General features: G+C 46.9%; 1 protein-coding gene across 1 annotated transcript; it reads left to right on the top strand.

Annotated features, from left to right (window-relative positions):
* Window positions 1–2,990, top strand: LOC146172319 (uncharacterized). The gene is made up of 4 exons (XM_084585759.1): window positions 1–513; window positions 584–1,721; window positions 1,808–2,663; window positions 2,837–2,990. The coding sequence occupies exons 1-4, from the start codon at window positions 1–3 to the stop codon at window positions 2,988–2,990; spliced, it is 2,661 nt and encodes an 886-aa protein (XP_084441885.1).
* Window positions 2,991–15,494: the final 12,504 nt, after the last annotated feature.

Here is a 15,494-nt window from a genome sequence, read left to right as displayed (position 1 = left end):
ATGCGCTCGGGCGGGGCTGTAGAGTACAACGAGGGTCTGTACGAGTGTCTAACGCAGGACATACGAGCGCTTCGAGCGCAGTCGGAAGTCGTGATAGTCGGGGACTTTAATGCTCACATCGAGGGCCTCGACGGGCACACAGACGCAAACGGCAGGCAGCTGTTAAAGTTGGTGGAAGGGGAGCGGCTTGTCATGGTGAACGGCTCGGGCAAATGCGAGGAGCGTACAACCTGGGCGTGTAGGGGCATGCAGTCGTGCATTGATTTCTGCGTGATGACAGAAAGGCTCTACGAGGAGCTAGAGCGAATGGTCGTCGATGAGGAGGGCGAAGGAAATTTGGGGAGCGACCACAATCGATTGCGCCTGCTGTTTGGGCACGTGCACCGGAGAAGGGAATGGCCCCAGAAGTCAACACAAGGGCGGCTTAGCAAGGCCGAGCTGCGAAAGATAGCAAAGTGCCTGGAGGCACGAGTGGCGTTCTTAGACTCCTACGACGCGATGATAGGAAAGATGGTGGGACAGCTCACGGCATGCAGGGGGCGTACCAGAGGCCATCATAGGGCGAAAGCTTGGTGGAGCCCAGAGGTGGCGGCGGCCATACTCCGGCGTCGAGCGGCGAGTAGAAATACATCGCCAAGCTGTCAAGGGGCAGGACAAGGAGGCCATTGCCAATGCGTGGGACATATATAGGACCCGGAAACAGGAGGCAGCGGCATTGATCCAGTCGCGGCTCCACATCTTTAACCGCAAGATGATGGATGAGCTAAGAGCAGCGGGCCGGCAGGCGCCTCAGCATTTTTGGCGCTGGGTTAAGGAGACAAAGCAGACCCAGAGCCCAGCAGCGTTGAAAGCGGCCCCAGGGGGCGAGGTGGTTACAGGGCCGGCCTGTGTCCCAATCCTGGAGAAGTGGTGGTGCATGATGCAGGGGTCGCCGGTGGACACGGAGCTCGAAGGAAGAGAGATGAGCGAGCCCCGAAAACAGTTAGCAGAAGACCTCGCGGCAGACCTTCGTGCAGCACCTACGGATCGGGAGTGGGAACGGGCAGTGAAGAGGGTGGAGGCCAAGACCGCAATGGGGTGTGATGGCATTCCCATGAGCCTGATCAAGGCACTGGGGCCTAAGGCACAGTCAAAGTTGAAAGACTCCGTCGCACAGGTGTTGGAGGATGCAACGATCCCGGAGGACTGGAGACAGACGAGAATAAAGCCTCTGTATAAGGGGACCGGGGACAAAGAGTGCCTGGAAAACTACAGGCCAATAGCAGTGACCCTGGTACTGTACAGAGTAGCCGCACAGGTGGCAAAGGCCCGATTGCAAGCGTGGGCAGAGAGAAATGGGGCTCTTGGGGAGCTCCAAAATGGTTTCCGGGCGGGACGGCGCATTGAGGACAATTTATTTGTCCTCACACAGTGCATAGAAATAGCACAGCAGACGGGAAACCCACTCTTCGTGGCGTACCTGGACATCGCTAAGGCTTATGATAATGTGTACCGAGCCATATTGTGGAGCATCCTGCGGGGTTTTGGCCTTGAGGAGTCCAGCATCGAGCTACTGCAAGAGCTGTACGCCGATGTCAGAGCTTGCGTGGAGTGGGCGGGTCAGAGGACTAGCCTCTTGGAGAGCCTGAAGGGGCTACGACAGGGGTGTCCACTGTCACCACTGCTGTTCATGTTGTACGTCGCAGGGGTCACGGAGCAGCTGGAGGTGTCTGGGCACGGATGTCGGTTTAGCATCTAGAGGCCGGGGTGAAGGTCGAGCGACGTATACCAGCGCTGGTGTATGCTGATGATTTTGCGGTCCTCGCAGGGACACCAGAAGAGCTGCAGAGACTACTGGACATTTGTGCTACGGGAATGAGCGAACGTCGACTGAAGTTCAGCCCAGCAAAGTGTGTAGTGATGGCATGGGGCGAAAGGGACAAGCTGAGCGGGCACAGGTGGGAACTTCAGGGAAATCAGATAGAGAGGGTGGATTCCGCCAAATACCTCGGCGTCTGGTTGTCGGCAGGGGCAAACTACCTCGAGCAACACGAGAGGGAAATGCGGGGGAAAACGGCTCGCTGTAAGGGTATGTTGGGTCGTCGGTCGCTCTGGGCGTTTAACCGCTACGAGGTGACGAGAGCACTATGGAAAATGGTGGCGGTGCCAGCGCTGACATATTCAAATGCAGTTCTGTGCATCTCCGCCGGCACCCGGGAGTTTCTTGAGCGACAGCAGAGGGCAGTCGGCCGGGTAGCTTTAGGGGTGCCCAAACACATAGCGGTGGAGGGAGTCCAAGGCGAGGTCGGATGGTCCTCTTTCTCAGCGAGAGAGGCGGCGGCCAAAGCAAAATATGAGGACCGACTGATGCGCCTCCCGGCAAGTAACCTGGCACATCAGACGCTAATCCACCTGGTGTACGCTGGAATAGCAACGAAGTGGACAAGGCGGATAGCGAGGCTGCAGAGACGGTACCATCTGCCAACAGTATGCCTCTCGGATGTACCGGTGGTGAGCCAGGGGAAGAAGCTCAAGTGGAAGGTGAAGGAAGCTGAGACAGCTGAGTGGATGCGCAGGGCAAAGGAGAAGTCATTCCTGGCATTGTACAGCGCGCAGAAGACAGGGATTAGTCCAGAACCATTTTATGACAACTCCGTGGGGAGCGGGCTACTGGCTGAAGCCAGGTGTGGAGCCTTGAGGACGCGGCAGTGGCGATCTAGGTTCACTAGCAAGTGCGTATCCGACTGCGCCCTCTGCGGAGCGGAGGAGGAAACTTTGGAGCACGTGATACTTGGATGTGTTGCGATTTCTCCCGCCCCTCGCACGGCGTCGCTGCCGGTCGCCCTTGGCTTCGCAGGCAGCACGGAAGCACCGACGGGGTTGCGGCGTCACCCGAAGAGGGGAGCGGAGTAGAATCCCTTGGTGCAGTCGTGGAATGTACGAAGAGACGGCTGGAGTTCTGGTGGGCACGAGGAGCAGTGCGGCCGGAGCGGCGCAAAGACGTTGAGTGAAATAACATATATACTCTCCTTTTTTTCCTTTTTTTTTTCTTTTTTTTGTTGGTCAGATCCCACTGGGTGATCTCCCTTTCAAAAGGCTACGACCATATCGCCATCGCCATCGCCACGAGTTAATATCTAGAGCACTTTACACGCGTTTTAGAAGCGTTTAGGGGTAGCTCGGCTGGAAACGCCGATTGGTGGACACGTCGCGGCCTGGCGTGACGTTTTTTGCGTCGGCTCGATGCTTAACCGGACGTGACGTAGTCAAAAACTAGGTTTGCTTGTTCCTTTTCGTCCCTAGAGTCGAGTCACGTAGTGTAAAGCGTAACTACCGGACCAAGAACCGATGCGTTCGCTTTCTGAGACGGACGCCATTTTGTTTCGCTCCGCAAAAGTTCAATCTGCGAATGCGGTATTTGACTACTCACCTCCTATCCTGTGTTACCAACGGATACCTGAACCTTGAAACACCACGGGGACACCGGACTTTCGACGGTAGGCCTAACTTTCTGGATTTTATGAGTCTAAAAATTTCTGACCGAGGCCTAGGCCTAGCTCGACTCCGAAGCCTCGCTGGGCGCTAGGCGTTACCCGAAGAGGCTGGGAGCGGCCCCAGAGCGTCGCGACTTGAGAAGAGCAAGATGATGGAAACTGTGGAGGGAAGAGACGCTTCCGCCAGCGATATTTTGAACGGACAATGGTTCACCAGAAAGAGAAACCGAAACGTGGCAGTCAACAACGCCCAAGCCGATCACGTTGGAACGCTGGGCCTACCCAAGCCCAAGCCCCCTCAAGGGAGGAAGCTGGCCGAAAAATCGATTGAGCGACAGCAGGAGCGAATTCCCAGCACCGCTAACAAGATCATCATTCGCCCCAGAGGCGGAATTAACAGTATTATCAACATTGTAGGAAGATTGAACTTGTCTCGAGTAATCATCCAAGCCGCCGGACTGGATCTGACGACCACGAAGGGTGACATCATCTCCCCAAATTCTACTCAGCAATCAATACTGGTCGCTACCACGGATACCGAGAGAACATGCAAGTACGCAGCAATTCAAGCTCTGAAGATTGGACCCAACATAATTGAAGCCAAGTCATACATCGCCATGCCGGAAGACGGAGGCGAAGGCGTCGTTCACGACGTACCACTCGAATATTCAGCGGAGGAAATTAAAGAAATGATAGAATGGAGTGGGACTAATCCGCAAATCTCCGGTATTAGAAGATTGGGAGCGGGATACAAAACCATTCTGATACTTTTCGAAGACTGGTTTGTGCCGAAATGGCTCAATTTCCAGGGAATCAACATGAGGTGCTACTTGTATAAGAAGTACGAAGTCTGCACAACATGCGGCAGGCTGGGACACAGAGCCGATGTATGCCCAGACCCGACCAACGTGAAGTGTCGCGGCTGTGGCTTAGAACATCCAGGCGCTGGACACACATGTGAACCTAAGTGTCAACTCTGCGGTAAAGACCATGTCCTAGGAGACAGCAAATGCCGCGAAATATACAGGATGCCCTACCTCTCAGAGAAGAAAATGTGGGAGAAAAGGATAGAAAAACAACAACTGCAATCAACTTCAGGAAGCCAGGGATCCATCCTCTACTCTTCGGAACAAGAGCATCGGGGACGAGAACCCCGAGGAAGGAACCGGGCAAACACGGACCCACGGTCGGGGACCCGATTGAGATCAAGATCAAGCTCGAGAACCAGAGAGACCTCGAAATCCCGGAACACGAGCCAGGGACGAGGACCTGGCCTGCCTCCCAGAGATCCCAAGAATCCATGGGGCCACAAGTCAGCAGACAACAAGACGGTAAGCTTCGTTAGCAAAACCTCCCAGGCTGAAAATAGATGGAAAAACTCAGAGGTGAAAACGCAGAACTTAGAGAGATGATCAAACAAATGAGTCGCGAAATTCAAGAACTTAAATCTAAATTCACCGAAAAGCCCACGGCTAACAGCCCGCCTGCAAATCAATCACATGAGGTACCAAAAACCACAAATTCAATTACTACTAATTCTGCTTCAGAGGAATCAAACTGTATGAACTTGGAATTCACCCGGCCGCCACCCCAGAAGCGTAAAGGGGGAGAGACCGATCCGTTTATAACCCTTAATAGAAAATTTGAACAACGTAATGACAAATTTGATAAGCAACTCGAGAATATTAACTCGCTAATCCAGCAACTTCTAGGGGCTCAGGGACAGATACAAGTGCAGATTCAAAATCTCACTAAACAAATGCAGGAAGCATCACTGGCCTTCTCTGAATCCAGTAACAGAATCGCAAAACTAGAAGAAACAATGGGTAACAATCATGGGCAAAAGCCATAATCAGAAAGACAACTCCACGATCTGGCAGTGGAACTGCCGAGGGTACCAGAGAAAGCGAGCGCTATTGCAACAATACATAGAACAAACTGCCGACAAACCCATAGCTATCATGATACAGGAGACTGGGAAAAACCCAACCAAATTGTTTGGATATCAAAGCCACAGCAGCGATAGGGGCGAAAAATCCAAAGTCACGACTTTTAACCAGAGAAACATAGCCGCTACTAATCACGAGATCACATCTCGAGATATAGAAGCAGTTTTAACTGAAATCATCACTGGAATAAAAGACCGAAAGAGTATCTTTCTCTTGAACATATACAGCACTCCGAAGCAAAGGAAAGTTAGGTTTCAAGTCCTATTCCGAAAAGCCCTAAAGATCGCAGGAAATAACCCGCTTATCATAGCCGGTGACTTTAATGCAGCCCATCAGGAATGGGGGTACAATCGGCAGGATCCTAAGGGCAGACAATTATGGGAAGACATGCAAACACTAGGACTCACCCTGCACACTGATCCAAATGCACCCACACGCACGGGTAATAGCGTCAGCTGGGACACCACCCCCGACCTGACCTTAAGCAAGAATGTAAGTACAGCGGACTGGAAAAACACCGAACAAAACCTAGGTAGTGACCACTTCATTATTGCACTCACATTAGGAAAAGGAATCAAAATTAGAAAACCCAAACAACCCAAAATCACGGAATGGGAAAGATTTAGGCAAATACGAGAGACCGAGGGAATTGAGAAAATCGACGATATCGATAAGTGGTCACAAACGCTAAAGAAACATGTGGAGGAAGCAACATTCACTCTAGAAGACGAAGATGCACCGCCGAGTATCGATAGCAAACTCCTAAACATGTGGAACAAGAAACAGGACCTAGAGAAAAGCCTAAAAACACAAAGATGGAACCGTAATATTAGGAGAGCACTAGCTCGACATAATAAAGAGATGGAGACATATGCCATCAAACTAAATGAACAAAACTGGTGTAGCAGATGTGATGAAATGGAACAAGGCATGAGCCTCTCCAAAACATGGAACATTCTACGACACATGCTCGATCCGGAAAAATCTAAAGCACAAGCCAACGTAAATCAAACTAAAGTTAAGCATGCCTTCGAAGGCTCGGACGAACAATTGATGAGTAAATTAATCGAAATCTACATCGGACAAACGGAAACCGGAACGTTACCAGCATATGAGGGGAAACCTAACCTAGACTTAGATGCCCCCATCACCAGGGCTTAAGTCCGAGCTGAGATTATTGGATTAAAGACAAGATCAGCCCCAGGACCTGACGGTATCACGAACACTATTATCAGAAATCTAGACGACGAGTCAATCACAGCCCTGACAGGATACATGAATAAGGTATGGGAGACTGGACAACTACCGCAGGCATGGAAAAATGCCAGTATAGTCCTCATACCCAAACCGGGGAAGCCGCCGAAACTAGAAAACCTAAGACCCATATCACGGACCTCGTGCGTGGGAAAGCTAATGGAACGCGTTATTCAGACGAGACTTACCAAATACATGGATCCAGAGAACCTCTGGTCACACGAAATGGTGGGCTTCAGGCCGGGGCTAAGCACACAGGACGTGATGCTCAGACTTAGATACGATATCATAACACATGAATCTTCAGATACAAAGACTATTCTCGGACTTGACCTAACCAAAGCCTTCGACAATGTCAAGCATAAGGTAGTGCTCGAAGGTCTCCAAGAAGTTGCGGTTGGAATCAGAACATATAACTATATCAAAGATTTTCTCACTAACAGAGAAGTCACCATGAGCTTTCAAAGCGCCAAATCACACACAATCATCTTGGGTAGCAAGGGAACGCCACAAGGCTCTGTCTTGTCTCCCTTTCTATTGAACATTGCTATAAGGGGGCTACCAGCACAACTAAAGCAAATACCGGACTTAAAATTTAGCATGTACGCAGATGACATAAATCTCTGGATAAATAAAGGTAGCGACGCAGAAATAGAGAACAAACTCCAGGCTGCCGCGAATAAGTTGGTTGAGTACGCTGCGGAACGCGGTCTATCCTGCTCGTCGCAAAAGTCAGAACTATTCATCTACAACCCCAAATATAAGAAGAATAAAGCAGACATAAAGATAAATGTTGAAAACTACCCGGTTCCACAAGCAGAGTAAATTAGAATCCTAGGAATGATCCTCCAAGCAAGAGGGCAGAACACAAACACCATCAAAAAATTGGAGAACTACGCAGCCCAAGTTACGGGCATATTCAGAAGCGGCAGAACAGCCCGAATGCAAGATCACAGAATCTTACAAATTAGATTGAAAAGTATACCCTCCCCCAGATCGGTCTCTCACTAACAATGAAGCACGCATCTGGAGGCGATTACAAGCCGATAACTACATCTGCCCTGTCTGGGTTTTCTTAACACAGACCGGAGAGGAAGAAGATTCTAAATGTAAAAATTGCGGACAAAAAGGCACGCTAGATCATATAATATGGCAATGCGCCGATTCCCCAGGCGCCGGCATTAACATTGATAGTAGAGAAGTCTGGGAGGTTTGGCTGCGGAGCAGAGATCCCACCGTTCAGCGGTACGCGACCCGCCTGGCGGCTGAGGCCGTGAAGAGTGCTTGTAACCTCACCTGACCTCAGCCTGCGGGGCCCTCCTGACCCGTTCTCCGGCCTGCGTGCCGGGGGCGGGAGATGAAGGGCTCCTTTTCAGTGGAAATAAAGTTTTCATTCATTCATTCATTCATTCATTCATTCATTCATTCATTCATTCATTCATTCATTCATTCGTCCCTAGACGCTCTAGGGAATCGCTAGGTGCCCCTCCGCTCTGGCACAGCACGGCCGGTCTCGAGGGAGAGAGCGCTTCGCGCGCTCTCCCTCAAGACCGGCCATGGCTCTGGCAACGCGCGCGATTCCGGCATTCGGTTCGTGGATCTCGCTGCTTCATGGCTGCGGCGCGTTCCGGGTCACCGACGTGCTCGACGATGGCGGGCCTGCGCGTTTACATAAAAGGGCTATCGGCACGCCCATCCGTGCTGTACGTTGGGCGGAATGACGTTGATAATGGCGACGACCTGCGGGAGATCGCAAGCACCGTCAAGGTAAGTATAAATTGCGCAAAATTGTCTCGCATTTTGCTTATTTATAAGTGCTGTGTCGCTTGTCTCTCCACACGCGCTTCTAGGACCTCGTGCAGCAGCAGCTGGTGGCATAGACGATCCTCGTGTTCAAAAAAAAAAAAAAAGAAATCGGCCACGGCTATGGAGACCTCCACGAAAACATCCGCCGTCGGCAACTAACCGCTGCTATGCTGAGGCGCACGTCTGCCGTGCGCATTATCAACCCTGATTGAGGTGCAAGAACGCAGATTTCTTTGTCGAAAGTTTTGTCATATGTTGCGCATTCATCAAATCGCTATGTTCATAATGCAACTTTTTTTCTACTCTTTTACAGCACCGTTTCCTGTATGCTGCGAAGAGGCCGAGGATTTTCTTTGTACGCAGCAGCTCATGTCAGGGATCGCGGCATCGATCAGCTCTCCAAGATCATCGCCGCAACCCTCGTAAATGTCTACAGTGGAATCATCGCTACAGCATCCAGGGTAGCATAACCAGGCGCTGTGTACGACGTAGTGCACCACTGTTGACGGTGCACGGCAAAGGGCCACGGACGAGTGCAGGGCGTTGTGTTCGCCACGCCGTCACGTCGCTGCGCATCCAAACGGCTCTTTTCATGGCCGCCCCAATGTTTCCTGACAGACCTCAGACGCACATCCCGTACTCATCTTCCCTATCTATGTTGCACGTGGCTTCGTATCAATCGCCGCGGCTACCAAAATAACTTGCGCGCTAGGCCTGGTTATACGTAAATACACGCATGCATAATCGTGTCAAATTTGATTTAATAAAGTGCTACAGTGCTTATTACCTGCTTCCCTCAAGTATTCTTCCGAGTCTTCGTGCAGCAGCTGCAGAACACGTGGCAAGCGTCATTCTGCTGCCACGACGAACGCTAACTAAGCCTATACAACAGGGTTAGTAGCTAGAGTATTCTCGGTGTGGTGCGGCTTTGTTCAGCGATGTTAATGGGAGTATCGACATTTTATATAACTGCATAATCGTCTTGAATATTGCTTCATAAAGTAGTGTACTGCTTAATTCCCACTTACCTCGTGCATTCCACAGCTCCTGCAGCTAGCACGTGGCCAGCGTCGTTCTCTCCACTGCTGCAGTGACGACAAACTATAGGCCTCGCGATAAGCTACAATATACAGCGCGGCTTTGTGCCGCTGTGCATTTTTTTTTTATAAATGCATCACATTTCGAAGGTTAGTCGCCATCCAAGGATCACTTAACTCGAGAGCACGGGAAAAGGCAGAAGTGTACGCACCTGGATTCGATGTCATGTACAACGCCGTGTTTTGTTTTAGAGCGCAGCTCTTTGGCGCCCGTTCCTGGGTTTCGCGGCGGCGTCGGCGTTGTCCCTCGTAACCAGCTCCACTTTCACTCCCACCTTCCTTCCTTCCCTTACGGCGCGGTTGCTGTGTCCACAGAAAACGAGTGAGACAGATACTGCGCCTTTCCATTCATGTGAACCAATTATGAAAGGCACGCTTCACAGCTCAAGTAGACTTTCACTCTCACCTTCCTTCCTCCCCTTACGGCTCGATTCAGGTGTCCACAGAAACAAGTGTGACAGATACTGCGCCTTTCCATTCATGTGAACCAACTTTGAAAGGCACGCTTCAGAGCTCAAGTGGACTTTCACTCTCACCTTCCTTCCTCCCCTTCCGGCGCGATTCAGGTGTCCACAGAAACAAGTGACCAACACTTCGCCTTTACATTCGTGTGAAACAATTATGAAAAGCACGCTTCACAGCTCAAGCGGAAGACGCGACCACAAATGGTGCACACTGCAAAGATAATTCATGAATAATGCGAGCGCCCACACCGAACTGCAGGGTAACATGTGCAGTAACCGAGAATTCACACACTCACAGAGAAAAGCATCATATTTTGATGTAGCTTGCTTATATACACCTAGTTTACCACGGTAAAAAAAAAAAAAAAAAGAAAAACTTCGCTTTTCAAAATATGTCTCGAATGGCATCGTTCCAGCATTAAGCTCTTTGGCGCCTGTTCCTGGGTTTCGCGTCGCCGTCGCCATTGTCCCTCGTAACCAGTTGTCTGTAATTGTACATATATGTCTTGCTCGAATTAGTTGCCTAAATCTATAGAAAAGCTGAAACAGCTGACGAGCTGCGCTCAAATTTCGCATTAGAAAGTACCGTAATCGTCGTCATTTTTTTTATTTTTTTTTTTACGAAAGCATTCGACGCGCTAGGCGTCCTAGACAAGGTTCAAGTGCAGTGTGCCTTTGCATAGTAACCAAGTACGGGGTGAGCGGTTGTCATGGTTTCAGTTCACTTTTGTTGGCTGTTTCTTAAATAAAAATTGTCATTGGTCTCTGTGTCTGTCACTGTGTCTAAAGAGCTGTTCTGGCCGAACCACGTACGTAGCGATGGATTGCACCGCGGCAGTATGGCTTTGTTCAAAGTTTAACAAAACAGTTGAGGCCAAATCAAAATCAGAAATGACCATTTCTAACTTGGATATTGGCCCCCAGCCAACTATTTGGAGTCCAATTCAATGGCAACAGTTCAGCTCTGTGCCAACATTTCATACAATTAAGGGAGTCGAAATTATGGAAATGGCATATGCATTTGTGAACATCAAACATGCTTCACATCCGATTAACATGCCATGCAATGCTAATATAAAAGCTCAATATTCTATCAGGGAACTCTATGAAATCTGCTAGAGCATAGAGCACACGTTCGTAGAGATATTTTCTTGAATTACCAGCACTCGCAAAGGTATTGGAAATAATTGAATCAAGTCCCATTCAAGGAATCAGATGAACAGTAACAAAAACAAAGCATCTTTATATGTTTTGTTTAGTACCTCAATGAAGAGTATTAGGCACACTTTTACTGAATTTGTACATAAATGGCATAATTCATATTGACAACAGTGTTCAGCTCATCATGTATGCTGATAATACTGTGTTTATTACTGGCTTTGATCTCAATAAGACTGTTTTACATTGAAGTTATTTACTTGAAAAATCGTTTGCCTGGTCCAATTTCATGAAGAAATAAACACAGAAAAACTATTTTGTTTTGAGCCTGAAATAAGAAAATGATGTAAGAGATGGCTACCGATCTATAATAAAGATATTGACCTTGTAGAAACTCACATAAGTCTTAGTGTGAATATTTTTCATTTGAGATAGGAAATTCATATAAACAACACTGCAAAAAAAAAATTTCTTCAATGAGTGAGCTTTATCTTGATGTGGTACTGTCCTTGACTTTAATTATGCAAGTCGCCATAGATAAGGTATTGCAGTTTTATGTGGGCAAGCACCACAAGAGCAAATATCAATAAAATGATAATTCTCAGTAAATTAAATGTGTGTTTCTTACATAACCGATATTGACTACCGGTTTACGACATGACACCTCCTTGCAGAATACAGTATAATTATCTTTAACTATGAGTGCCACTTGTTGCATGTTTCCTATTTTTCTTGGCAGGACAATAAAAGCTTTCTTTGCTCGATGGCACTGCTGCAATTTAGAGCCACTCCGTTTTTAACTCAAAACTCCAACCTCTGGTTTCTCCCGCACTTTCACACTTGGTGCAACCTGCAGTCAATAAAACACAATCTAATGGTCTCACTGAATGAACTTAGACAGGTATTCCTGAAATTGTGAAAACAGCTATGAGTACACTTTTTAGGGTTGTAAAATCAGAAATGTTGTAAAGTTAAAGAGCACTGCAGAATCTGCATTGGAGCAATGCAAAAGAACGGATGCTGCTGCAACATTACATCACCCTCCATCGATCGACACCACTCATTAACCTCCATCACTTCTCAATTACTCACAACTGCTGCGGACATGATTTTGCAGACACGTTCTGCGGATGCGGTGTGCAGACGCGGTCTGTGGACAGAAATCTGTGAAATCTGTGCGTTTGCCAGCGCTGTATTAATGTATTTTATGCTATCACTCATACTACTTGAGAATTCATTTAGTGTTCTATCAGTGTGTTGTGTTACCTTGCTAACAAGTTTCTTTATATCTTCTTTGCATGTGTTATTGTATGTAGTTGTATCCCCCCTGCAATAATGCCTCATAGGCGCTGTAGGTACTTACAATAAATAAATAAATAAACATAGCGAAGTAATACTTTCACCTTAATAGATCTTCTAGACACAGGGTCTCTAATTCTTGCACTTTTTTTTAAATAATGTGTAAATTGTTTTATCCAACTCTGGAGCTAACGTCTGCTGCTCCTTTGTAAATGGATCCAGGACCTAAGTGCATGAGTTGCTCTCTGAAACATTTAATTTAGCTCTCGAGGCTATCTAATATGCTTGAATTGAAATCATTGACTCCAGATTGGACTTTGAAATTAGTTGAAAAATTTTTAACTGCGAAGCCTATTGAAATTTAATATGTTTGGATGTATTTTTACTAGGGAGCGAAATGCACCAGCTTCCTTTAACATCTTAGCCAGCACACACACAATGCATCATTGAAATGTAGTTTGAATTTCAGTTTCACCATGCATAACAATTGTCCATTTAGTTTGGATGTTCATTAGGAATATCAATTCTAACCCGTAAGATGACCATAACTTAGCAGCTTATAATAAAAATAAATTGCTTCTTTACAGAGAGTTAAAACTATGCAGTTGGGACTAAGTACTTATTCCAGCTGGGAGGTCATCTGGAAACTGGAAGACATTTGATTATGAAAATTTAATTAGGACTGAAAATTCTAATTGGAAAGAATGAAAAGATGCCTAAATGGAATGAGGGCTTCTAGAGAAAGTGTAAAAATTCTGGAAACTCAATTGGATAATACAAGACTCTTTAGCAGAATCTAGAATACATCTTTTACAAATGAACACTTGAAACTTAGAGCACTGGCTGATGCTCACCGCCGCAGCTCTCAGAATAACTGACAGCATGGTCAAAACTACAGTAGGTAGTGCAGTATACACCAGTGTTGTCACTGCGAAGTGAAGAGCCACAAAGCAGAGGACTGCCATCCTTACTACTGCCAGTATAAAAGTCCTTCTCAGAGCCACCTCATTGTTTCCTGGCAGATCATGGGCCTTCAACTTCATCGCAATGTTTTCTCATTTTTAGTCTTTGGTAGGATGTATTGGGCCTTCGGTGGTCTGTCATGCAACACTGCATGACTAATCCACTGAGTACGAAGCCGTTAACCAACAGAGATATCTTTTCACTTCATGTGCGGCACACAATACATCATGCATAAAAGAGGCCACATGTCAATATTCCAACTTTCTTTACACTTTCTTTCTTTAGCACACTCTAAAACCATTCCTGTAAAAAGCTAGAGCTTCTTTTACGCAAAGTGACATGGCAATTATTGTAGCTTGAAACATTTTCAAAACGAAAAAATAAATGCATGAGGCGGCTCACAACCATTGTTTTTTTGTAAAATTGTGTTGCTTCATAGGCAGTAACTTGAACAACACTGACAACATTTCTTCATTACTTTGAAACAACCCAGGCAAAAATCCTAATTGATGTAAATGATTTAAGGAACAAACTTCCAGTTCATACCAGTTGGATAACAATGGATCCCCAACTGGAATTCAACTGGGATCAACATTCATGCGTATAAGGTACCCGTTGCATGCGAGCCTTGCTACCTTTGATGGTTTACAACTCAGAAAGAACACAAAAACGAGGGCACAAGTGCAGATAAGGCGCATGTTTGCAGTCTCCATGACCGGTTGTGTTCGTTCCTCTGTATCCCATGAAAGCACTCCATTTCTAACCCCCAATGGCGTAGGTCTGCGACATCCGGTGCAATAACGTGGGGCAACCCCCCCCCCCCCCCCCCCCCCCCCATCTTCATGAACACACCTGAGCGCAATACCATCAACTACTTTGTCGTCAAGGCTTTCTTCGATTGGGGAAGTTCGTTTTTCGTATCGCACAACATGGTGCAAGCCGAGGAATTTTTTTTCCTTCATTTCTTAAGACTTCAACGTAACAAATATACCCTACAACTGATAATAAGCTATATTATGAGGGGCATATATCATATTTTTTCTTTTCTTAAGAAAGGTGCATTTGTGAAGAACTAAGTAGAGGTTTTTGACAGATGAATTTCTAGATTGGGACCACTCAAATAAAAGGGCATATAAAAACCACAATAATTGCAAACTTTGAGCATGTAGAAATACTTGGTAACACGCACAGTAACTAAAAAGTGGCAAACTGGCAGATGCGACCAGGATTATAACACGGTGCCATTGTGAACAATTTCGTTTACATCAGGCATAGCGCAGTGCCAGCAAAAGCCTTGAGAACTGGCCAATGTGCTGTATTGCAGTTCATATTTTTTATGCTTCCACAAACTCTTCATAAGGACTGTTGAAAGCTTTGAACATGCACAAGACAACTGCAATTACATCGGCCACAGTGACAAAGAATAAAGTAAATACGAACCAGCTAGAATGTTAGACTGAGCGTTCACATGCAAATATGGGCATAGAAATGCCATTTGAGAAGTAAGCATGCTAATAGTGAAAGGACAACTCGAACACACAGAAGAGAACTGAAGTTACAAAAACAAACAAGCAGTCATAATTGAGGCCTTCAACAACTACGCCTTAAAAGACAAATTTTGCAGAGGGACAAGTGCATAATTAATCCTGCCGCACAAATGAAATAAGCATACCCCTCGATCAATTATAGAAATCGCTTGTGTACAAAAAGTGGGAAACACTAAAGTCATCTTGCTTTGAGCAACTAATTTCAGATATTATAAATCTCGTTTTGAAAGCTGGTATTGATCTAAAGAGCATAAAGAAAAAAAAAAAGCCAACATGCCAACATTTTCATTTTCCGGTCTTTAAGGCTTCAAAGCTGCTACTTGGTTTGTCAAAATCAATGTTTTTTGCCAGCTCACCTACGAGAGATGATAATGCAAGATCTGAAAGCGTGCACTGACCCATCATAGGTCCTCTTCCTCACAGGACACAACCTCCTCCTCGCACAGGATAATACAGACACTCATATATTAGGAATAGTTGCAGG

The sequence above is a fragment of the Amblyomma maculatum genome, unplaced genomic scaffold, assembly GCF_055883805.1.
Source record: "Amblyomma maculatum isolate TAMU_Amacu unplaced genomic scaffold, ASM5588380v1 scaffold_13, whole genome shotgun sequence".
NCBI classification, from domain to species: Eukaryota; Metazoa; Arthropoda; class Arachnida; order Ixodida; family Ixodidae; genus Amblyomma; species Amblyomma maculatum.
Note: the sequence above shows the minus strand (reverse complement) of the source record. Positions and strands in the feature narration are given on the sequence as shown.